Below are 25,655 nucleotides of genomic sequence, written 5' to 3' on the forward strand. Positions count from 1 at the left end.
TGAATAACAGTTAAAGAGGATATTTAAACGAATAAATCGAATTAATCTGTTGCTTTTTACTGTATCGAATTAACAATACTTCATTACCATGAAAATTAACTTCTTTCTCAAATATTACAATATGTCTTGCTATTGTTCCGACCTACTTATTTTTAACGCAATATGACATTTTATGTATCCGTATGGTATTTCCACAAAGATGGGAAATGCGACAGGATTAATACAAGAATATTAAACAATTACGGAATAATATTGAAATGACGAGCCAGTGTTTTGAAATGGAAAAAGAAACAGAATTATTTTCTCATTTTCTATATCTTCGTTAATCTCGAGATATCAAGTGATTATTATGATAAGGTATTACACTTTCTTTCTATGATATGAAATCAGAAAGAAGTTGTTTTCAAATACTCTATGTCATCTCTTAAAAAATATATATTTCCGCATAATTCATAACTTCAAAAATTTCTTTTACACAGCCTCTCTATCGATCACCCCTACCCAAAACCTTCCTTCACGTCGAATCCATACGAACAATATCTAGATGAAACGAATCACTCCCAACCATTTCTCAGCACCAATCTCAAAAAAGCCTTAGCGCAGACAAAATTACCATGCTGTCAGTTTCCTCTTTCACGACTTACAACACGCTCTAATTCCTTTTAAGGAAACGTTCGATCGTTGCCGTTGCCCCATCGACGAGGTTAAACACGAACTCGTGCTTTTTTGCGAGACTGATTTGAAAAGCATACTTCAGATTTTATTTAGATTTCCAATCAGTGAAACGTGACCCTCGAGGCAGTTACAAAATGTTTTCTGGGAAATCAATATGGTTATTTTGAATTACAATTTTGTTTCGAACGAAATTTCATTAGACAAATTTTCGACAATTAAATCTGGATATAGTTAAATTACAATATTCTGAAAAATCTATTTTTACGCCTTTAGGTGTTTAATGTGTGCTGAATTAAATATTCGAAAGAGGATGGATCCATAGATTTGTACATTCTATAGCTTGATAAATTACAAAGCAAACAAGATATTGTACGAACAGAATCAATTTTCAAATATTTTAAAATAATCTTTTTGTTATAATGAAAGAGCGATAAGAGGGCAATAAAAATACAGGTGAGACGTGTACAAGTTCAAGTCCTAAAAAACATGTTTTCTGGAGTAGCTTTTATTACTTTAGTGAGTCAGAGAACAAAGGGTTAATACAATTTTCTTCGCTCGACTAAATACATTTTTTTCTTAAATTTAAGTAACAAGATTTGCAAAACGTCGGGGAACGTTGTTCTAGAAAAGCATCGTCGACGAACGAAGCTAAATAGAAAAGAATAAGGCATCGCGCCATGGAAATTCATCACAAGATCAGCCTTTTCGATTATAATGAATTAAGAAAATTACGCGGACTACTTTGAAAGCTCGAATGCAAGCACCTTGAAGATTAGAAACCTAATAGCAGGCGTAAGGATGGTGGAAGAACGTAGATCCTCGTGGACCAGTGAAAAATGGGCGGGAATAGAAATTTAATAGGGGCCAGTTTCATTCGCGACGAGGAAAGTTCGTTGGTTATTTAAGTGAAATTTCAGGCAGCCCGTTAACTTTCATCGCCTGAAGTTTCGTAAGATCTCGCAGAATTACTGTTTCGATTTTAATCTAAAATTGCGAAAAAATCGAGTTTCAAGAAGATTTGTTTCTCCTGTTTCACGTTTGCTTAGACATTACGGAGAAGTATTGCAGTTTGTTATGAGGATAAAAGGAAGGAGATGAATTTTCACTGTTTGAGGGAATGAAGATAGTTAATTGCAAGATTAAGGAATATAATAGTGTAGATTATTTCTTATTATTCGCGTTTCTTACTGTATTTTGGATGAAAAACTTAAATGGACGTAAAGAAATGATGGAAAACGTGAGTTCTAGGTGTCTGAACGGCTAAAGGTAATTAAATGTAAAGCTAGAAATACAAATTCAATAATTTAGCCTGTATGATAAATGGATAAAAGATGATGGGAAAGATGTATGCGAGTTTAATGAGTTGAAAAGTCGGAAGAAAAGATATATTAGGACTGATAATGAAATTCATTAGAGTTGAAGAGAAAAACTTACGATTCTATATTTTACACTCTTTTTCTTAAATTTTCCTTGTAAAAGGTTTTCGTAAAATTAAATATCTTACAAAAACTACCAAGATCAATTTTTAAAATTTCGCTTGTTTTATCACCAATCTCTATTATTATTATACCAAACAGTTTTTTCAATTTCACTAACAATATTGCTTTAATTCTACAAAAGGATCCAGATAATATCCAAACGCAGGATGCTTCAAACCTCTCAGGAAAACTAAGAATCCGTAGAAACAAATCGCGATAGGGCATCCTACTCTTACCGGCATTGAAATGCGCAAACCAATACAGAACCTGAAACGCGCAACCTCGTCGAGGTTCAATTCAGCTCGAAACACTCCCCGCAGCAGTTAACAATTTATCAACACTCGGTGCACATTAAACCGCATAATTTCTTGGTAAATTGCGCTGCTTTCCATGCTACAGCTTCACGACCTCTCGCTCGACAAACCCTCGACAGTCGATCGTCGCGCATGATTCACCTGATACACCCCTTTCCTCGAAATCCATCGATCCTCAGATGCCCGTGAATTTCCCCTCAGACTACGATCGCACAAGCAAAAGCCTCGTCGAGTACGCACGAACAATGATCGTTAAATCGAGCAAACGGGACAAATCGCGTTTCTCTACGAACCTCTTCGATTGTTCGCCTGTCCCAACAGCGTCACCTGTTTGCTGTCGCTCTTGTTCACGTCAACGTATATTCCATCAACGGAGAAATTACGGCCAGGAGGTCTCGAGCCTGGCATGAACCTGAAGAACTCAGCCCCGTCCTTGTACCATTTGACGGAATACAAATCCTCACCGCCCAGATCGTACTCGCATTTTAGTATCACCTTCTCCCATCTTGGGTCCGCCATCTTCGGCACATCTAGCCTTAGAAGCTGTATGGAGGCTCCTGGAAAAATAAAAGTTTCGTACACGTTGAGAATTTTTTAAAAGAGCACGGTAAAGATGTTAGATTTCGTAATTGAGAATTTTAAGGTTTCACAGTGTAATTCCCGTAGGACCTGCGTGGAAAGAAGGGAAGGTCCTCAATTCGGAAATTCGAAAAATTATCCGATTTTGAAGATACGCAAAGCGTATGTACAATGGTTACGAAAGGTATGCACCATTGCATTTATTGTAGCATACATAATTAGGTTCAGGTATATTAAATTCCACGTCATTTGGTAGTACGTTCATATGTTTATAAAACATTGAGTAATTAATAGTACCTTCGTAAGACCATAAACAATTAGGCAAATAATAGTAGTTTTATACGACTAGAAATAAATCGATACTGTGAAAATGATATGCAAGATTTGCTAAAATAATGCTTGGTGAATAAGTGTGTGTAGTTTTTGTAGCCATTGCAATTACGTGTTACAGAATTTTCTTTTACTGCTCGAATTCATTCCAAGTGATGATAATTAACTTATGTAAATTCGCCTATTTTTTTATCTTACTTTGTAACTCGTTTTACGACATCAAGCGCCAATAAAGTTTTAACGGATATGCCGATATAAATTTTGAAATTGGAGAAAAGTGATCGAATGTCTTCTCTTTGGTTCTCTTTAATATGGAGAAGTATTTTATGGGGATAGAAAGGTCGAAAGTTGGTGAAAGAAAGGCAGTAAATTTCAAAGCTCGAGAGTAAAAGAGAAATTGGTTTCCATTGATGTTTGGTTTTCCTTGTGGAACTATGTTTGAGACGAAGAGTATTTCATGGGAGGTGAAGGAAGAGCGGTGAGCTTTTATCGGTATCTTCTACCAGTTTCCTTTAAGGCGAAGAATGTAAATAGGAAAGATAAATCAATGCTTGTGAGTTCGATGATTTCGGAACGTTGGGAATAAAATTTTGCTGCAACGATCCCTTTCTCAGTGAAAATATTATGTATAAGGAAAAAATACTACGCTGTTATCTGCACGTCAAAGAGATTATTATTTTTTAAGTTAAAATTAGTTTGCACTTGCATTAGTTTTGTTTATTACGTGCATTTATTTCGTGTTGTCAATGTGTAACTCAAAGAATTAATAGACATTTAATGTTACCAGAATTAATCCATAAGAAAATTTAGTAGTTTATGTAGCACTCTAATTTATATAATTTTAATTACTTTCATTCAGCAATATTTTCGTGATTCTACCAATCTCGTATCTTAACCAAAATTTAGTAATTGAAATTCACTCAATTACTAAACTTCATTCAATTCTCTATTAAATTTCGACATTTTGCATCTTGAACTGTGCGATTCATATATTTTACTGTCTTGTTCAAATCAGATACTTCAAAATATATACTTCACCTACGCATATACCAGACATGCTAGCACTGAGTGCACGGATATCAAGAGAACTTCCTTCCAAGAAATGAGAACTTCGTAGAAGTTCCTTCATAGCAGTAGCATGTACTCCTAAGTACTATCAGGATTCTAAACACATTTAGTTTATAACAGGATTTTAACGAAAGTGGTATACTTTAAAGTACCTTCATTACATATAATGAGGTCAAAAGTATTATACAGGCAGAAGATGATCGTTTGTGCAAGAATGAATCAAAAGTATGGAATGAAATTATCTCATTTCAAGCTTCATTTCGGAAAAAATCGTCTTTGAAACGCGTAGAATTAATTCTCAATTAACTTCATATTCTTAGTTTTTAATATCAAATTGACAGATGAATCGGTATAGCACAATCCTAGCTACGATTGAAAAACAATTACAAATTTTTGGTAAATGGAGTAAATGCATTAGGCAGACAAAAGATTCACGGAATGGATTTCTCGAAAAAGAAATTTTGTACAAAAGGTTTTCATTTTACGCATTTAACATCCTTTCGCTCGAATAATCGGCGTTATTCTGATTAAGAGATCACCGGGCGGAGTTACGGAGAATATTTAAAGCGTTGAAAAAAAGCTAGTTCATTAACGAACGGCTGTGTGAAAGATGTAAATGCGACAGAATTTGTTCAGCTGGCTAGTCGTGTAAACAAACGACAAAAAGTTTACATTGAAAGCAGCTCGCCCCTAGTCGAACTTCGTTTATCGGTTGGCTGAGCGCAGAAAAAAATAGCAATTATCGGCGTAATGAGTGGGTGTTAAAAAAAAAGAAGCACAAAAATCGTGGAACTCCGAATCTCTACAAGGGAATAATTTTCTCTCGTCCTTCGATCGAGTGTTTAACGCGATTGCATTAATTTGTTTATCTCCCTGCTTCGCCGAGCAATCGTAGCGAATAGTCTGGCTAATTAAAAATATCCGATCGACGAGGTTCGTGTAATTATCGTCCTCCAAAAAGCAATCCAACAGGCTCCAAAATGGGTGTTGCTTGGAAATGGCGCCACGATATTCCCTTTTGCAGCCGATTGTGCGATTTTAACGCATCGACATTTTTAGAATATCGTTTGCATACGTTTCCCAATTGGAGAAAATGGACGCTTGTTTGATTGCATAACATTCCTTTGACTTGATTTTATCGATTACTTACTGTACGACGAAATCGCGGTAATTTCTACATTTACATAGCTCATTCGGATTTTGACATTACTCGAGATTTAAAGTTTAAAAGAAGTTATTTATTTTTCGGATCGTCCCTATTATATTCGGCTGGTAAGTATTTTTATTAATGACAGTAATTCGCGTAATGGGTGTGTGTGGAGGATAAACAAATGTTGATCATTCTAATGATTTCGTTTTTACGGTTACGAAACTGGACTATCAGGATTTTTAATTGTAGAAATTCCTCTGCAACTCAAGTTGCTGAACTCCAAACTATGGGATAACCCTCTTCAATTTCACGTGAGCCATTTTATCGCCGTCCTCTAGGGACCGCCTAGAGAAGAATTCGGCGACCAGTGCCAAAAACGATATTCCTGGAGGCTGTAGCACTCGTTCCGCGTCAAATCGCGAGCCAGCTACGTGCCACTTAAAACAATAACCTAGTCTGTCGTTCACGTCCACACAGAGAGCGGGTGTAAAAAAAAGGAAGAAAAATGAAAAAAAAGAGGGGGGAGTATGGAACGTGAAAAGTAATTCTGCAGTCGCGACGTGCGGCTAAAACCGTCAAAATGTGCGAAATCGTAAATGATTTCCAGATCGTACGAATTTGTCATGCGTTTGGCACGTGAGCCGAACCGCCAACGGATGCGATAAAACCGCGAGAACAAGCGGAATTACCTCGGCCCATGGTATGGAGGAGGCAATCGCGACGAAACGATTGCGTCAAAGGCGTCAAAGAACTGGTTCCCGGTATTAAGCAGGCGAATGGCCAGACTATTGTTCTTCTGCTTTTTTACTTTGAAAGTAATCGTATTTTACTTGGAATTCTGAAATGATTCTGTAGAAGTTCTCAGTTGGAAGTGTCGTTTTATTTTAAGAGCCCATTCGCATTTGAAGACGTAATTTTTGGATGGATCTTAGAATAAAAATTGATTACACGGTTGTAGGATTAATTTCTTCGAAAATTTAAATAATATTGGAATTCCTAAGAAGATTGCAGAAGTTGGTGACAAAGCCGCGGTTGTATGTAGCAATCGGGGATTGACGATGAATGAAAATAAATATTTTGAATATTTCTCGAAAAAGGAATTACAAATATAGAGAAAGGCTCTTCGTTACTGTAGTTACATTCACCAGGACATATACATAACGTTACACTTTACGGAATTCTGAAAATAAATCATTTTATACTATTTGTCTGTTATATTTCCACAATATATTAAATGAAGTAAATATAGAATATTTTACAAAGAAATTTGTCGAGTTATTTATTTTATATTACTTATCTGTACGGAATATTTCTAATGTATTATTAAAATATTTTGTATTCCCACCAACAGCAATTACATTACATTTTTAAATTTACATTTTATCTACATCTGATTTACATTTGCAATCTAAACTTTATCCACACGTTCAAATTAAAAATATGCTGTCAAAAGAAAAATATGCAGAATTATTTGAAAAAATGTATTCACCGCACGTTCACCTTTCATATACAGATATTGCATTCCCAAATTTTTCGCCGCACACATTTGTTCAACGGCTTAACCATGGTTCAAATCCATTCGCGCTTTCTGTTTGGCAATACTTCCAGCAATCCGTCAATTAACGGCATAAAGAAGTCGTACAAAGGCAATAAAACGGCCGTAAAGCCGTGATTGTTCCATACAGCAATCTCTCCAGTATTTCTGCAGTCTGTTGAATCTCTTATCGTGCGAGAAACTGTGCATTGTTAGAAATCTTTACTCTCTGTTTACGATCCGACGCGAATAGGCTTATAGTTTTATGAGCGAATCGTAAACGCAGAAATTTCTCAAGCATCGAATAACTATTGCCTGAAAAGCAAATTTATTTGCAGAAATTTCAACTTCTGGTCGATATTCTCAATTCTTCGAATCTATTTGTACGATACATCGCAATGTATTTGAGAAATGCGGTGAGTCTAATTTGTGGCAATATTTGTATGAAAGATGTTTTAATTTATAAAATTAGGAGCAATTTATATACGGGAAAAGAACACGACAAACTATTAAAAATTTCAATAGTTAATTACATGTGACTAAATTCTATATTATTAAAACTGTTCATTCATTCATTTTACGCGCAATATTAACGATATTTTCAAATATTTTGTGTAATATGTTCATAGTATATTCATAAAAGTATTCAATGAGTGTTTAAATATTCACAATGTGTGAGTGTTTTCACATTTTTGTAACAACATGTAAAAGAATTCTTGGAAATATGATTTGTTACTATACTGTGATCACTATCACACATGGCCTAAGATTACCGCACAGTACTGTACATCTGTCCTTTATTTAGAACGATGAACTCATAAAAATTTATTGTTAGCGCATGATCATAGTACAATGTGTCAATCTAAAAGCATTTACAAAAAGATATAACAGTTAAAGGAATTGAAAAGAAAAATTCTACCTGCGGCGAATCTTATGTTTGTGAAAGTTTTTGAAGATAAGTTAGGCTAACACATGGATTATTGCAAGGGATCAGGACAAAAGTTAAACACGAAGATGCATTTCCCCGGAATGGGCTAACTTCTGACTTTGTCAACTTTTCACGTCCACGGGAAAGGTTTACGAAGCGTTTCTAGTCAAGTGCACCACCTACACCGCAAGCTTTCAATGTTGATTTTAGAGAAAATAAAGCTGAGCGCAACGTATTATACTTTGAATTTTTTAGAGCTTTTATTGTATCCTTCGTTAAAAATTTGATATCGAGACACTGTCCGCGAAGCATTTAATTTCCTACCATATTTAGCAAGATAATATAATCGTTTATTTTCGTTCAAGAAAAAAAAAAAAAGAAACAAAGGACAGTAAAAACAATTGATATTCACATAAAAACAATTTCGAAGCACGAGGAATAAAAATCAATAGCTAAAACAATTCAAATAACAAAAATATAAAGCAGCACAAGGGAATATTTTTTTAAAAGCACTAGGACAAAAGAGTGTTTTATCAGTTTGGTTGACGATATTTGAAGACAGTACGACACATAGCACATTTCGCTCTTGGCTCACACCGCCCGATTGTTTCCACAGTGTATTTTAAAGAAAATTGCGAATGCGACGGAATTGTAAATTCGAGGTGGTTTTTTAATCCGGCGTTATGAAAGTTTGAGGAGGTACTTTACATTCAGAAACGAGTTTCTTCTCTGGTCGGTTTTTACTGATTACGAGAACCGCGCTCGAAATAAAGCCAGACGTATTAAATATTTATCGCCGAAGAACTCCGGGCTTCGGTCGAAAAATAAATCGAACCCACGAGATATTATACGAATAGATTATGGAATTAATTTCATCCAGCGTAATAAACGAAGAAACCCCTTTCAACGGAAATTGGGGTATTCTTTCACGGATAATGATAGAAATTTTTGAGCCGAGTTGCAAAATTGTTTCGACTTGCTTTATACTTCAGAACGATGACAGATGATAAAAATTTCTTTTATAGACTATAAAGTTTCATGAAATCCTTTTTTTTTTATATATATATATCTTTCTTTGTTCTTTTTTTTTTGTTTTTAGGTGATGATTAAAATTGTTGAAAGAAGCCACGAAGCTCTCTTTTTTTAATTTTGAAGCTTTTTCTAGACATTTGATTTTTTTTTATTCCATTTTTTTATTTCTTTATTGTACGCTAAATAGTGAAATAGATCACGAAAGTAGTATTTTAAGTAAAATTTAAGCATTCATTTAAATATTAACTAAATCTGTTTCGGAACAAAATTATGTATTCAATATTTTCAAGTATATGCTACGTAATTAAACAACATCAAGCACGTAGTGCAACATGTTGCATTTTATTCATCCTATCCTTAGTTCATTTCTTATATCTTGTAAAATTAACAGAACGTAATAAAAGAAAGAAAAATCGTTTCACAAAACAATAAGTAAATTCAAAGTGACAGACAGGTTCCTTTTATTTCGCCATAGCGATTAATTTATCATGAGCTACTGAATCGACGAGAAGCAAATAAACAGAAAACTAGGGGAGCTGTACAAGAATGAATGGCCCGACGAGTTAGATTGCTTTCTACGAAACATTATGATCGAAGACCCAAGCGACCGGTTACTCATTGATGCGTTCCATTTGTAGCGACAGTTCTGCCTGGTAGTGGTCAATAAAGTGCCTATAGGTCTAGTTCTTCTCGTTGGAAGATCGAATCTCTATTCTATATTTGATGAAAAAATGATAGTTTCTTGATGGAAATACTTTTATCTGTTTTCAATACAATTTTCCACAATTTCTATTTGTTACAAATGGAAATAAAAATATGGAATATTTTTGTACCTTTTATTTTCAAATCCATAAATAACGAAAGTATAAGGAAAGTATAAGAAAAGAAAAGGAAAGAAGTATCATAAAAGCATTTCCGACAATCGTCCAATCAGTTCCAAAAAAACTTCTAGCAAACCTTCGATTCTCAAATTGTATCAATCTTTATTTTTATTCGATAAGTAACTAACCTTCTCTAGATGAAAGTAAAATACAATATATACTGGATATATATTAAATATATACTGAAGTAAAATACAATAAATACATCACACATAAATCTCTCATTTAATTCTCATATAAATCTTTCACTTAATTAAAAATAAATAACTACAAAACTTTAAAACTATTTCACAAAAAGATCTATTACTGAACTTATCCTCTCCAAACGGAAACAAAAAATAGAGGAAGAGGAAAGTTACAAGAATCGTAAAAAGACCTCGACAATCATTCAACGAATCCCTAGCAATTCTCTCTTCACGTTGTAACAGTTTTTCATCTTACTCAACAAATACCGTATCCCCTCTAAATAGAAGTAAAATACCAAAACAGAAACAGGAAAAGGATTAAAATATAACACACACATCTGCTTCATTCAACTCGCATAAAACACGTAAACGATACAAAATTAATCTAAATATAAAGTACTTCATTTGAAAAAGGTAACTGCAAAATTATCGCTTGACTGAAACAATCGATTGATTGACTTCATCGAAAATCCTTTGTCGAACTCGTCCTTTCCAAATAAAGATGCAAAAGGAAGACGAGAAAACACGAAAGAGTCAAAAAATTGTCGACAATCGCTCGACGAACCCATATCCAAACAAACTGGAACAACCCTCGATCCGCAAACTGCAACAATTTTTCTCTTACCCAATAAGCGACAAACAGTCTGGCTCCGGATCCATAGACGTGACGGCTTTAGGGAACAATCTAACGAGGCATTTTGAATAATTCGTTGTCTTTTGAACGCTTTATGCCACAGTAAGCAACAGTTAAACCGTGGTAGAATGAAGGCCAGACCCCTTATAGTTAGGCTACGATTCGAACAGGGGTGGTTCCATTTAGGGTTTTCGAGTACCCTTCCTACTTCGTCGGGACCTACTCCACCCTCCTTTCTTCTCCGCCGCCTACCATTTTTTTCGTCTTTGTCTGGCGCAAACAGAAAAATACCGGCGACCGATTCTTTTGTTTCTGTTTCATTCGTGGGCCCGTCGCTCGTTGAGACAAGTTATTGCATTATGCAAGCCGAATCGTGAGTTCCTGGTGAATACACAATGCCAGAGTCTCTCTCTCTCTCTCTTTCGTTTTCCCAGTGAAGAGCTCCGGGATCTAGGGCGCAGTTAAAATTTTGATATGTTTCGATCCTGCTTTGTTTCCTTCCGTTTCTACGTTTCTTTCATTTTGCTTTCGTCCCACGTTGCTTTTCCACGATGTTTCACGGCGGTTCGTCGATTATTTTTCTGTGATTCAGAAAAGGATTTCAACTGAAGCGAAGGAATACGATCGGAGTGAATGGATGCGTAGGTTTGTCGACGAGATTGAATTTTTCCGACGAACTTGCTGTTTTAAAAGGTTACTTTTTTCGGTGTTTATAATCTTGAAATCGCTGTCCGAAAAATTATTTTCTGCACGCTTAAAATCTCACGGTTACTATTTTAAAATATTACTTTTTTGAATGTTCATATCCTGGAGATAAAATGAAATTTCTATTTGAAAATTATCTTTGACTTAATTGCAGAAATTTATGGATATTTAAGATTTTCGTGAAAGTTGCGATCAACATTGTTTTAAGAATAAAAATGTTTTTTTTACACATGATATTTAAGATACGTAGTTTATTTGATCCATATAGATTGGTTTGTGTAAACTGTTACTGCCATTGAAACGCATTCGTACGCTTTCATGATACAATGCGCCATGTAAAATTGCGAGTCTTTATTAATTTAACCTGTTGATCCGTCGATTTTTCCATCGATCCAGTGTATTTTATCTTTGTCGTTGGCCGACGCGTCAATTGAAGCAATATCTTGATAGCAATTGCTACGCAGCACGCACTAAATCAGTCCTACAGGACGATTCAAAAAGCGCGATCGTCGCGATAATTACGTGGATTTTATTCAACTTTGCCTTCATTCAAAACTGGCTCTTTCATTTCGATTAATTCCTCCATCATACATGTTATTTCTATTATTCGATAGAAACAACCCAATCAAATTGTCGAAGTTCACACAATGACAAGAATTCTTAATCGTATCAAGTACCTATAATACATCCTGCATGAAATTAACAATGGGAAATAGTCTGACTCTAAGAAACCGTTCGAATCTCAAAGTAAACTCATTCAAATTTATTATAGGAGTTGAATAAAGTTGACGTTAAGTCGTTCGAAAAGCAGTTCTCCGTTCTTGAGTTGAGACACAGATCGTCATCGAGTTCGAGCACCCTCGGAGGGAGCAGACACAATGGCAATTAGAGACACGAACAACGAGGTCTTGAAGATCTGAGAAGGCAGTTTGTGCACAGTTATTTAGTATCATGACAGAGATGAAATTCCTACGAATTTCGTGAAACTTTCCGTGAAGAATATTTTAAGAAGATTCGGCTTGTTCATACAGTGTAAGACTATACAATTTTTAAAACTAACATGTACAATCTCTTTTTTGTGCATGATATTACACAAAACCAAATGATATAATAACACACAAATTTATATATTCCATAAAAATAAATTCCACATTAGCTTACAAACGCGATCGCAAAAAATATTCAAATCATCGGACGTAGAAATATGAACAGAAAGAATTTATTTTGCTAACTTCGTTTCTGACTTCGTGTTCTGGTTCTCAACAAGCCGTAAAACGCAAGAATCCTCAGGCTTTTCGCGACACTGTCGAGAATACCGAATCGATGATGTTGAACCAAGCGACCAACTACGTCGCTATTCAACCACCCCTTTCTTTATCTTATTTTTCTTCCCTTTATCCTTTCGCTCGTTTTTATTTTGACCCTTTCCATCCCTCTTGTACCTTCGATCTTGCTTTCGTCTCCTCCGTTAGCATCAAGATCGAGCTGAATAGGAGCGAGCTTTTCGCGAGCCAATTAAGCCAGCAATTAGTTTAATAATTAGCGGATTAATTAACATGCCACGCGACGAGGCGGAACGAGACGAGAGGACAATAGATGGAGCAGCTGAAAGCAGTGTTCCCAGTGAGTGTCTGTCACTGAACGACCACCGTTCGTTGCTTGCTTGATTAAGGACCTTTGACAACGTGTGCGTGTGCGTTCATGAGAGTAGAAGTCTCTGAAGACGGGATTGACAGACTTATTTCTATTAGGATCAAGGCTCGACTCTTGCGTCACTCTTTTTAAATAGATTCCAAAATGTTAAGATTGATAGATATAACGTGTATTTCGATGTGTATAATAAAGGTGCTTATTATTGTCATTATTTTAAAAAATGTATAATGGAACGGCGGTAATAGCGATGGGATTGGGAATTGGAATTATTTTAGCTAGATGCGTGGTTAATGGATTTAACAATTTAACAAATTAACTGTCTCATTCCGTTTAGGAGAGCGAAAAATCTCGTTGGTATTGTCCTTTTGTGTCGCTTTGTCGTTTGGAATTATGTATATAACCGAATTGAGGAGAAAGTAAAATTACTTTGTATCAAATTATAGAAACTCGTATAATTTAGATAAGAGTATTATTACTTTGTCTCAAAGGATTACTAAAGATATAAATTTCGAATTTAACTTTTACTATTCCAACGACCAACATTTCATAATCAAGAACAGTAACTACAATAATTCCGCGTGCATATAATGAAGATACCAAGATTCCCTACGCATTAAAAAAGTTTTTATAATCTACTTATTCTACATATATTGTAACGAAGTACTTCTGCATAAAACATGGAGATAAAAATTTCATATTTATCACTCTCCATCCATCCCCCATGCAATACGATTATAAGATGTCCCGTACATATAAAATATATACGTGAAATCAATTGCCTTCAACGCATAAAAACATAACATAACAAATTCAGTTTTAATTTTCAAACTTTTATTACCACCCTCTTGTTTTTCATAAAAGTAATTTCCTTCTAAAAACGAAAAAGAAAATAGAGAAGAATTTGAATCCACGATCTCAAGTTTCCGCTACAACGTTTTCTTTCTCATCTCCAACGGAATGACTCCTATCAAAACATAAAGAGAAACGAGAATGTACACGAGCAAAATCGCTATTTATCCCTAAGAAATTACAAAGGTCGATAGCAACGCGTTTAAATATGGCGTAAAGAAATGTACCAGGCAATTAGTGGTTTCCCATTTTCCGTGGTGGCGTCGCGACGAGAAAAACAGCCCCTCGAAAAAATAAAAAGAAGGGAAGAAAATACACGAGAGAAATCATTATTTATCGATAAAAAATTACAAGAATCCATGGCAATATGTTCGGACATCGTGTTAAAATAAAATCTATCGAGCAATTAGTCGTCTCCCATTTTTCGCGGCGGTACCGCGACAAAAATACTTCGGCCATTTTTTTGCGAGCAACAGTTTTCCAGCACTGACATTCTCGGTGTTCCCAACCGGCTACGACAGCCTATCGCGTACCGGCCGTTCTCTCGTTAATCGCGTTATTTGTCCATTAATTAAGCGTGCAATAAATTCGACAGGCAGCCGGTAGGCTTTATTGGAAACGCCTTGTGTCCTGTTTATTTCGCACGTTTACCCATTGACTTGTGCCGTGTTGTTACTTGATTCAAGATTCTTCCTTCTTTTTTTCCTTCCTCTTTTTTCCTATAATTCTTCTACTTCTTTTTTCTCTCCTCTTTATTTTTCATATCTTGCTGCTTTCTTTTGCGCGATCGTTCCACTAGCAACCGGATAAATTCCTGGTTAAATCGAGCGATACGTAAAAAAAAACAACAGGTTATGTGCAATCTAAAAATTATTTTTTGAATTACACAGATTGTCTCACAGATTGCGTGTTTTGAAATGTAAAATAATTTCTGAGTAAAATTATTATTTTATATCCAGTTCGCTTGTAAAACGTATCAATCTTCTATCCTCTCAAATACGTTCACACATTCTCAATCAAGTTCCAACTAAACCAAATCAAACATATACATCTTACTCAGTCGATATTATCTCCTCATTAAAAACAACTATTTCAATTACCAAAATCGAAGCTTCCGAATGAAAATCATATTTTCTCCAAAGAGATGTCTGGAAGAAATCCGTTCATTCTTATTATTGTTTTATTTATTTCAGATTGTTTCTTGAACTGTACGTTATATTACATGTTCTCAAACAGCTTCGAACTAACCCAAATAAAGCGTACTTTCGCTACAAAAAATGTTCTTTCAATTACCAAAATTGAAACTTCCGGATGTAGATGGCACTTTTCTCAAAGAAATATTTGGAAGAATTCCCTTGGTCGAGCCATTAATTAGCAATGGCAACGGAACAGAGGGACTCGTGTCTCGTTGGACGCGGGAAGATTAGTGGGAATTGCTGTAAATTTCTGGACTACTTGTGGGAAGGGCTGTAGGGAGCAGTATACGAGATGTGGGCGGGTCGAGATGTCAAGTGGCTGGCCGTCGTAAGTCGTGGCTCGTCGCCGTGAAGACGACGCTTCTTCGTCGTCGTTGCTGCGGTCGTCACCGTTTACGACGTCTATATACGACGTCGTTTTAAAACCGAGCCATATACGCGTGCCATTTAACGACGCGTCCTCGTATTCCGTTTTCCGGCGAGCAGTCGGCTGCGAACGCGCGGCTTAAATCGCGAGCTAACGAGCTCACGAGCGTTTCTTAAGCGAAGGCCCCACCCTCTCCTCCGTAGCCAGCGTCAACGTTCTCATTTGTGGCATCGCTAATTGAACGTGAACGTGGTATTCATCGTTTTTCGTTGACAGGGATCCTCCACTTTGGTAATATTTTGTTCTCTGTGTTTAGACGAGCCTGTAACCGAATGCATCATCTGACTATTTTGAGGTTTTTTCGGGTAGGCGGACGCGCTTCGAAGCGGAATTTCTCCGGTGACAAGAAACTACTTTGCATCTCAGAGTCGTAGAAAATTGTTATCATCGGGAAGAATAATGAATTTGATATCGGGAAATATGTCATTTTTTTAAAAGGTAGACTCAATACACTAGCTCTGGGACTCAGATATTATTTTTTAGAACGTTTTGCACGAGATCTTTGGTAGATTAATTTAATGCTTTTTAGTATTGATTTTGTAGATCACGTAATTTGAATCGTATCTCATCAACTCGACAAATTGAAAAGCAAATACAAGTTATGGTGTTGCAGATTTTATTCGTTAAAATTTACCTCGGAATTTATAATTATTTACAACATCCTATCGCAAAAAATAGACTTATGTAATAACTAACTTAAGTTCTAATTCATGAGAATGTAACAACTAATACTTCTCATAACACGCGGAAATAATATTCAGTTCCGTATTCCATCTTCCTCAACTAAATATTCCCAATTACAAACTTTATCCTCTGTTCCCAAATACGAGTATTCACCCAGCTGTTTCATTAATACATATATAAGTTCGTTTATGAAAATTATGTTAAACATTCTCGTAGATCGTGGATTCCATTGTGAGAAATACAATAGATACTCTCTTCTTGAAATACGATATTTCATTCTACACATACGGAAGAGTTACAGAGTAAAGCATTGTTTCCCAATTTAATACATCCGAATAAACATTATGATAATAACAATATCACAGCTACCTAAAAAAATGAATATAAAAGGAAATTCATAAGCTTATAGTAAGCAGCGGAGCTTATTATGCAGCGGAGAAAGTTCCATTGTAACCTCGAAGAATTCACAATTTCTTAACTCGCCTAACGAGCAATAGCAACTTGCTGTCGTTCTATTCTGATTGCATTTGAAACTAGTTGTAACAGTAGCAAAGGGAAGCTGCTTGAAGGAGGAAATTGAGTCTTTCTTGGCTGCTTGTCGCCAGAAAATCCGCCACGACGTATTATACGTTGCGCCTTGAAATTTTCACGGTACATTCCCTTTCTGAAAGTCGTCGAACACTACGTCAAATTCCTTTGGCGGTGTGTCACAAACCGGGAATGAAAAAGTATCGAGTACGTATATATATTTTAATGTGATTATGGTAAACTGTCCAATGAATCGCTTATTTGTCAATTCTGTTAATTCCATAAAATAAATAACAGAGAAAATTCTTGAAATTGTATAAGTATCAATCAAGTGTTCTTGCACCAAAATTTTAGAAATTTTATAAAATAGGGTTAATCAATTCGGTTCAAATAACAAATACTACGAAAAAGATAATGACACGAATGCCAAAACTGATAACAACAGCGGCTGACAATTACATTAAATACATGTAGACGAAAACAACTGAGAAGAATTTTATTTTAATGTTGAATTATTAAAAGGGGTTTTTTAATAATTTCCTAATAATGTCTCAGTATTAGCCAATTCTTTTAAAAATCTTGTAACAGTCATTATATTTGTTACAAAGCCAGAAACGTTTAAATAATCTGAAGTAGGATAATCTGATACTCTATATCACAAAAAAAGTAACTAAGACACGTGATGAGGTAGAGCCGTCGTACGTAAATGGAAGATAGTCAACTTTGAGAAATCTTCATTAATTTTTATGATTTCTCGTAATGACTTTCAACGTTTCATAAAATGATTCACATAGACACAAGAAACTGGCGAAATGCACTTGAATGTATTATATTTATGTTTCACAAAGATACAATAAATATTAACCTCGACACTTAGAAACTTTGACTTCATAAAAAGATACTTAACTTCATCGCAATAAAAAGAAAATATATTTCTCCGTTAAATTAATATTCTACGTCACTTCATATTCTCTTCACAGAGGGTAATATTCTCTAAACGACGAAGCAAATAAATAACTGTTCCACAACAGGCCTCCATCTCTAGGAACCTTTCGTTGGCCTCGTTGATTAGTGCTTATTAAAAACGATTAGTTTTCAAACGATAGTTGACTCGAACCATCCAAGAGAGTAGAATGTCAGCCGTAATCGTGAGGGTAAACTAGCAACATTAATTTTATCCAATTTCGGTCGTACGAGCTGCTCGTTCATTGGCCGATCTACTCGGGATAGGTTGTAACAAGACGTACAACTCGAACGGAAGTGCGTGGTCGTAAAAGCAAATGTGACGCTGCGCGACGACGAATAATTCTGTTAAGACGAGTTTGAGAAGCTTGCTCGTCGTTGAAATCAATTTATAGTAATTATTCGTTTACTTTCGTGGAAAAAGTTACAGAGATTATATTAACGAGGCTAATGATCCTCTTTTTTTTCGTAGAATAAGTTAGAAAAACTTATATTGACGAGATTATGAAGTAGGATAACGGAGAAATATCTCTTTTTTCTATTGTAATAAAGTTAAATACTTTTTATGAAGCAAAAGTTTCCAAATGTAAGTCGCACGTATATTGTACGTTTCGATGGCGTATAAAATTAATATTTACCGTTATAAGAAATTTGTCAAACATTTTTTTAAATCTTATATCTTCGTAACTCAAACACGTTCTTAATTTTATAATTAATTTATTATAATTATATTATTTTGTATAATTAATTTTTGTTACTGCATAATTCTATCATAGACTAACGTTAATTTCATTCTTTATTGTAACTTCATCAGTAAAGTTCTGATTCTGCTAGTGAGCGAGTTTAAATTCTAATACCTGCATTTTATTATAATACGTTTTAAAAACGTGCAAGCTTAATAGTGAAACAACAATAACTCTTAATCCTTAAGTTTTATTATATCTACCTGAATTCTAATAATTCGAAAGAAATTTTAAGACGATACTGATATATGTACGAGATTGGAAGAGAATATAATGACATAAATTGATATCAACGATAAAGCGATATATTGGAAGGATATTTCAATAATGAGGCATAAAGTCGCGAACACTCGAGAACTCTGTGGAAGGTCGGATTTCGCAAAAGGAAGCAGCTACCAAGCTCAATTTAACTTTATTTTATCTGAAAGTAGCTTTCGTATTTATTCTCTTATCCCATTGTCCGATTTTTCATTAATTTAATCTCTTATGATTATCGTAAGATAGAATGTAATAATATACACATAAGTGCTAACTAAACTATAACACACTTCTTTTTTATCACGTATTCTCCATTTAAGTCTGTAAAAATGGAAATGCTAAAATTGTCTATAGCGTTCAAGTGAAATGCATATTCTCTATCAGAGAAATCCTCCACTTCATCCAACAATTCTATTTAATCTTCCCATCAAACATTCAAACTCGAGACCAATCTAACTTCAAACCAAAATCAACGCAAAAACGAAGCTTTTCGGAACGTATATATGCATGGATATATCTTATGAATGAACAACAATCCCTTTCTTCAATCTTCCCACCCATCCTTCCAATCAGAGATCCAAACTTAACAGCCATAACGCTTGAAACCGAAAAATCGATCTAAAAGTAAAACTTCTTGACACGTATATATATATATATCTTATAAAGCAACAGACCTTCCTTTCCAACAATTCCATCTAACCTTCCAATTAAAGGTGTAAGCTCAACAGCAATGATGCTTGAAAGCAAAAGATCAGCCCAGAAATGATTTTTGAAACGCAGATATCTCAAATTTCAGATATCGTAGATATCTTACAAAGTAACAATCCTCGTGGTATAAGCCTTTGGAACGTCGAAATTATAATCCGCGAATCTGAATAACGGCACGGGATATGAATATTCGATAGATATCAGCATGTGTTATCGATGTCCCAATATACTACTTTATATATCGGTTAGCGCATACTCTGCTCCTGTTAATATACCTTGAACATTATATCGAGCCCTCCTGGGTGTCATGACTGTGTCACTATAAATGATAATAGGACCTCCGCTGCGGAGTAATAGTACGTACCCTTAACGTAAGTTAATACATATTACATAGTATGTTATGTGCATGACGTTATAACGACTAGCAAACCGTGATGTATGAAAATAATGCTCGGCACAAGGGTGTGCGCGTTTGAATTTCATAAGTTCAGAGGGCGTGGAGGGGGTTAAAACGCAGCACGGTTCAGATGAGAGGGTGGTTCGAGGGCCAGATTTCGAAATCTCCACTCCTTCGTCGATTTATTAATCCTTCGTGGCTTTCAGCCGCGCACCATGCTTTTCCAAGCCTGCGCACTCATGACCATTATTTGATCGCGCAAACATTTCGTTCGTTTACGAATATAATTTACGTGCGGATTAATTTTCGTCTATTGGAAACTTTGTAATATGGATCATGCTGATTTCCTGATTTTAGTATTTACTGTGATTTACTGTTTAAAATTTTATTACTTACCGTTTAATATTTGGTCTTTCGTTACTTAACATGTGTTTCTCTACTTATTATTCTACTATTTCATGTTATTTTATATACGATGGGATTCCGTTTATTCAAACTCTGTTTAGCCGAATCAATGCCGTCAGAATCAGAACTTCCGATTTACCAAACTCGTTGAGCCCTTGCGTGAACCAACTGCCGTGGTATACCGCTCATTCGAACTCACGACATTCGTAGAAACAATCGCAACGCGTTTGAAGGACAGTGGACGTTTTTCCTTAAACTCGTTGGACCACTGTCTATGAATTTAAATAGATCAGTGTAAAACCAGTTATACAAACATCAGCTCCCATTATACGAACGAAAAAGAAATAGCGCAAAGAGTTAATGAATTCCTATTGTCCGAATCGTTTTGTTCCCCGAACGATTTAGATAAATAAAGTCCAATTTTATTATTTGCTATCCTCTACTTTGATGTATAGGTATTATATCTTTCTATTTAATTAACAGTAATATAGTGATAATATTATTACTGTATGAAATTATTACTTTACCACTTTAATATCTACGATTTTATATAATTTCTTAGTGATCTGAAGATAGAACAGTTCATTGATGCTCAAATTTTTCAATAGCGTTAGCAGGCAGATCTGAATCTGTAGAAAGAGTCTTTCGTCGACATAAATTGTTATTGTGACAGTTTTGAGTGATAAAAAAAGAATTGATTTACTGGGCCAGCTGTTATCACCTGGCTTGAACGCTCGTGTTCATGAAAGAACTCGAAACATACAATGTAATAAAAAAGAACGATAAAACATAAACAGACTGTGAAAAAAATGTATTTGAAACTAACCGTTTATAACGCGCTGCATATATCACTGAAAGAGACGTACGTATGAAGACCAGATTTTTTTATATTAATTTTTTAATATTAACGTCAGTTGATGGCCGAAGGGAAATACATACTACGAATAGCATAAAATTTTACTAACACAGAGTACAATTTTAAGAAGCATAAAATTTGATCAATATAGAATTTAATAGCATTGAAAATTTGTTAATTAATAGTCCTTTAAATACAAGTAAGTTTAATATATTCAAGTACGTCAAATTCAAAAATTTCTCGTCTAAAAAAAAAAAAAAATATATATAACTAATCCTGTTCTGCTCTACAGTTTCTACAATTCATAAAAGGAACCAGCGTCTTCATATAATACGATCGCAGAATTTGATTCATTGAGATAATATGAAAATCGTCGTTATTTATCGTAATGGCATTACGAGAGGGTGGACATAAATCCTCCGCCTGTATTGCGAGGATTTTTCGCCGGGAATAAATTCGAATGTAATCAGTTTGCGTTTTCACAAGGAAATCTTTGGCGAGCAACAACAAAGGCAGCCATTTATGCAAAAATTCAGGTCGCCAGTTCGAGCATGTTCTGTCGATGCATCCTCGATTGTTATATCGTAAATAAATTTCAATGTATTATCGATCGCGCACGTAAAGATCGCATGTAGGGAACAGGATAAAAAGAAAACGACAAAACGATTGAAATGCCTGTTCTGCTCTCCTAGCAACAAAACCGTATATATCTTTGTTCTCCATTTTCTATGAAATTGTATCCACAGAATCCATCGAAAAAAAATATAATAGCTATATTTATCTGACAGTGAAAAAGCGAGCTTTTGATCTTGTCCTAAAAGATTGAAATGTTTAAAATCTAACTAATTCTCTCCTACGTTCGGCTTGTATAAGCTGATGTTCATTCAAACTTATATTTATATATATATATATATATATATATATATGTCTAAAGAAATAGTATGTTTCGTTTTTCGAATATTTTAACAAGTATTTTAGTTTGGATATTTAATATATTTCTAAAGAATCTTTTACCTGTTTATTTTTCAGATTTAAGTCTACTTGCCGACTTATTAGGTATTCGGGTCATTTCATGTCAAATCGATCACTCTTTGACGTGCATGTCGGGGATTTTCTTTTTAAATAAAATATGACGTAGCAAAAAATATTGCTAGAACGCGTCAAACCTTCTACATTTGAACGAAGAATAAAGATAAAAAATAAAAAATTGAATTCAACAGCGTTTTTATAACAGTTTCTAAAAATTGTAAAATTCGAAACTCTATATATTTTTAAATAAATTCGAAGCTAGCGAAGTGATGATTTAAACCATCCTTTAATATCACGCCCACTATATCATATTTTATTTTGAATAAAAAACTCTAACTTGATGTAAAAGGTTGCCATGAAAAGTAGTTTTAAATATTTGAAGATTTCTTTTCTTTTTAATCGTTTACAAGTATTTGATTTCTAGGGAAATTAGAAGTAAATTAGAAAATGTAGCAAGTAAAATCTCTTATAAAAAGGAAATAATTTTACTATAATAATGCTATATTCTTAAATTTCTCCTATATTTTTAATTTTTCACATAGTCCAATCTTTTCATACTCATAAAGTCGTATCTTTTAAGTAAAACTTTCTTTACAGTCTTATCCCCCCATACGTCCTGTAACTTTGAAATATGTTTACTTTTTATTTGCATCTTCTTAATTACATATACTAGTTTTATATAAAAATGAAGATAAGTTCCACAAAGAAAATATTTCACGTATTTCTTCATCCATAAAATTAATAACTATCAGTTTCTTTTCAAAACACCTAATTTCTTACTTCAAAGCTCTAGAACGTTTTAAATTTCTTTCTTCATAAAGTCAATCATTTCCACTTGATGAAACTTAAAATAATCTTAAAGGCAGAAGAGAAAACAGCACAAAATACAGTAAACTCCGATAAGTTTCATAAAATCAATTCTGATCACGTAGATAATCATAGAGTTCCTATTCTAACGAAGGCGATTTCGCCACAGGCAAGTTTCGTTTGTTCTTTGGGCGATAATATAATTTTAGGACACGGGCAAACTTGTCGACGTTACTGGTCACTGCACACGGTTCACCAGAGTATATTATCGCATCGGATATTCACTACTTACTGGTATATTTACGCGAATCCGCGTTTACTCCAGTTGCGATAAAGTTTGATAGAATGCCAGTTAACATACGCACGTCTGATCACAGATCCATTTCGCTAGCCGTGCCGCGTTCATGTGTGTCTCGTACAAATCGAACTCTCGAATGTTTCGTTGGAATCGAATTTTGTTCAATTAATACGCGCGGCAATCGATATGACTTATGAAAAAATAAAATATATTACAAAGGTAATTCGATAAAATCTCGACTATTATGGAGTGTTTAATATTTATTTGTTACAGATATGTATTCTTCGTCGTAATATGGATCCTTTCAGTTTGTTCTAATCTTGTCTAGTAATAAAAAATAAATGATCTGAGAGAATGTAGAACAATATAAGTTTGAAAGAATAAAAGGAAATAAGAAGAAAACGGGGGAACATTGTATAAATTATAATCCTGGTTAAAGCGTAGAATTTGATACCGAGAAAACAAAGACCGTGTAAGGGAAAATGAAAAGAAAAGAAAAATAAATAGAAAGGCTCTTAGAAAATAAAGAAAAGGGTTGAAGATATTGAATTTAATAAAGCAAGAATATGTACATACAACTTTATTTTTAAAAGGTTATAATAAAAGACGATGAAAATAAATACGGAATGAAAAAAAATAGAAAGAAAATAAACTTAAAAGAGATCCTTAGAAAACAATAATATGGGATAAGAAAATATAGGATCGAAGAGTAAAATGACAGTTAATTGTTATGTGAAAACATTTAATTCTAAAAAGACACATATTAAATATTTTAAGGACTTTCAAAGACCAATTACATATCGGTAAAATTAAAATCTACTTATATCTTTTCACGATCAAATCGATTCATTTCCTCAATTACAAATATATAAAAATTTAAGTCTCTTATCTCGTTCCACCCAGTGTATTTTATAACGAAACAATACAATTCTATAAGGAGACACGAATAATATTGATACCGTCCTGAAAATAGTTTCATCCGAAGAGAGAACTTTTTGATGCGTCGTAAGTCTCGCAATTTCTTCGCGAAAGAGCATCTATATTGTACCAAGGACGCCCTTTTAATGAGCCACCCCGTACCCGGCCTGAGTTACACAATCTGTTCCGAACAGTTTTCCCAAGAACCCCTCGAAGTATAACGAGGAAATGTTCGATCGACTTGTCTTGCAAACTCGCTACAAGACTGCTTTCATACGATGAGAAACTAACCCTTAATTTTTCTAATTTCTTTGTCTTCGTTTTATATCTTGTGGATCATTTATATTTCGAGTAGTCGCGAGTATTTACTCTCGAAACAAAGAGGCCAAATCTGCTTAAAACACTTTTTCCTTATTTTACTGTGAATGATAAAAGAAAGAGAAAGGAAGGAAATGCGATGAAAAATATTTTGACAAACAATGCACACACATTGTACGTGTATTTCCTTCCCATGCAAAAATATCGGCACCGAGAAAAGAAGAGCGAATAAGGAAAAATCGAAGGCGATAATTTCCATTCGTTGAAATGAGAAAGAAAGTGGATATTAAGATCGTTTCACAATTTTTCTAGTGTTTCTATTAGCGAGCCCTCGGACTATCAATACATATTGTCGATATTTCAAGGTTCAAAAGGAAAAAGAAAATATGTATTATCAAAGGAATATTGTCAATATTTAGTAATGAACCGCATTTTCGTTGAGGACTTTGAAATATTGACAATACTATAATTGATTGATTGGGGACACTCTTACAAGCCTGACATGGAATTATAGCAAAGTATTTTGGGTAGATATTACGGATTTTTATGCATTTATGGGAAGTTTATAGAAGCACAAAATGCGTATAATATGTATGCAAAAATGTGTGACACGATAGCCAAGTGTTTCGTGCATCTGATCAATTTTCAACATCGATTTCCTACAAAACAAAGCTTCGGACGAGAAAGTTCCACATCACTCTTGTTACATATGTAGGTATTACTATTAGTAGTATTATTAATTGGTTCAGAAGTTCGAAATTCGCGGATTATTCTCAGATTTTCGTGCACTTTTTCTGTTCCCTATGACTCTGAGATAATATATGAGTCTAATCGATATTAATCTTTTAATGATCCAGAGTTTTATTCTTCGTATTTTTGTTGAATTAAATCACAGGGTTAAGATCACCAAGGAGACATCTTAGTGATCACAATTCTTCCTAAATTTCCTCTCTGTGCTCCCAATTCAAACACACCAAACAATTAACTCCACGTTTAATAACAAAACCAATTAGCACTCCATGAAAAACATTCCCTATATCTGTAACGATAACGCTGCAATAACATTATCTCCCATAAAGTAAGGATTTCACATGAAAAATCGTGAGATTACGTGAAAATCACGGC

The 25,655-nt window shown here is 34.4% G+C and overlaps 1 protein-coding gene across 1 annotated transcript in view; it reads right to left on the reverse strand.

Annotated features, from left to right (window-relative positions):
- Positions 1-25,655, reverse strand: part of LOC117240066 — a 92,159-nt gene that overhangs the window by 7,009 nt on the left and 59,495 nt on the right. Inside the window, exon 2 of the mRNA XM_033505923.1 lies at positions 2,761-3,024. Within this exon, the coding sequence (XP_033361814.1) occupies positions 2,761-3,024 (264 nt within the window). The remainder of the gene's footprint in view (positions 1-2,760; positions 3,025-25,655) is intronic.

Source organism: Bombus vosnesenskii, unplaced genomic scaffold (genome assembly GCF_011952255.1).
Source record: "Bombus vosnesenskii isolate JDL3184/JDL3185 unplaced genomic scaffold, Bvos_JDL3184-5_v1.1 scf7180000014540, whole genome shotgun sequence".
Lineage (NCBI taxonomy): Eukaryota > Metazoa > Arthropoda > Insecta > Hymenoptera > Apidae > Bombus > Bombus vosnesenskii.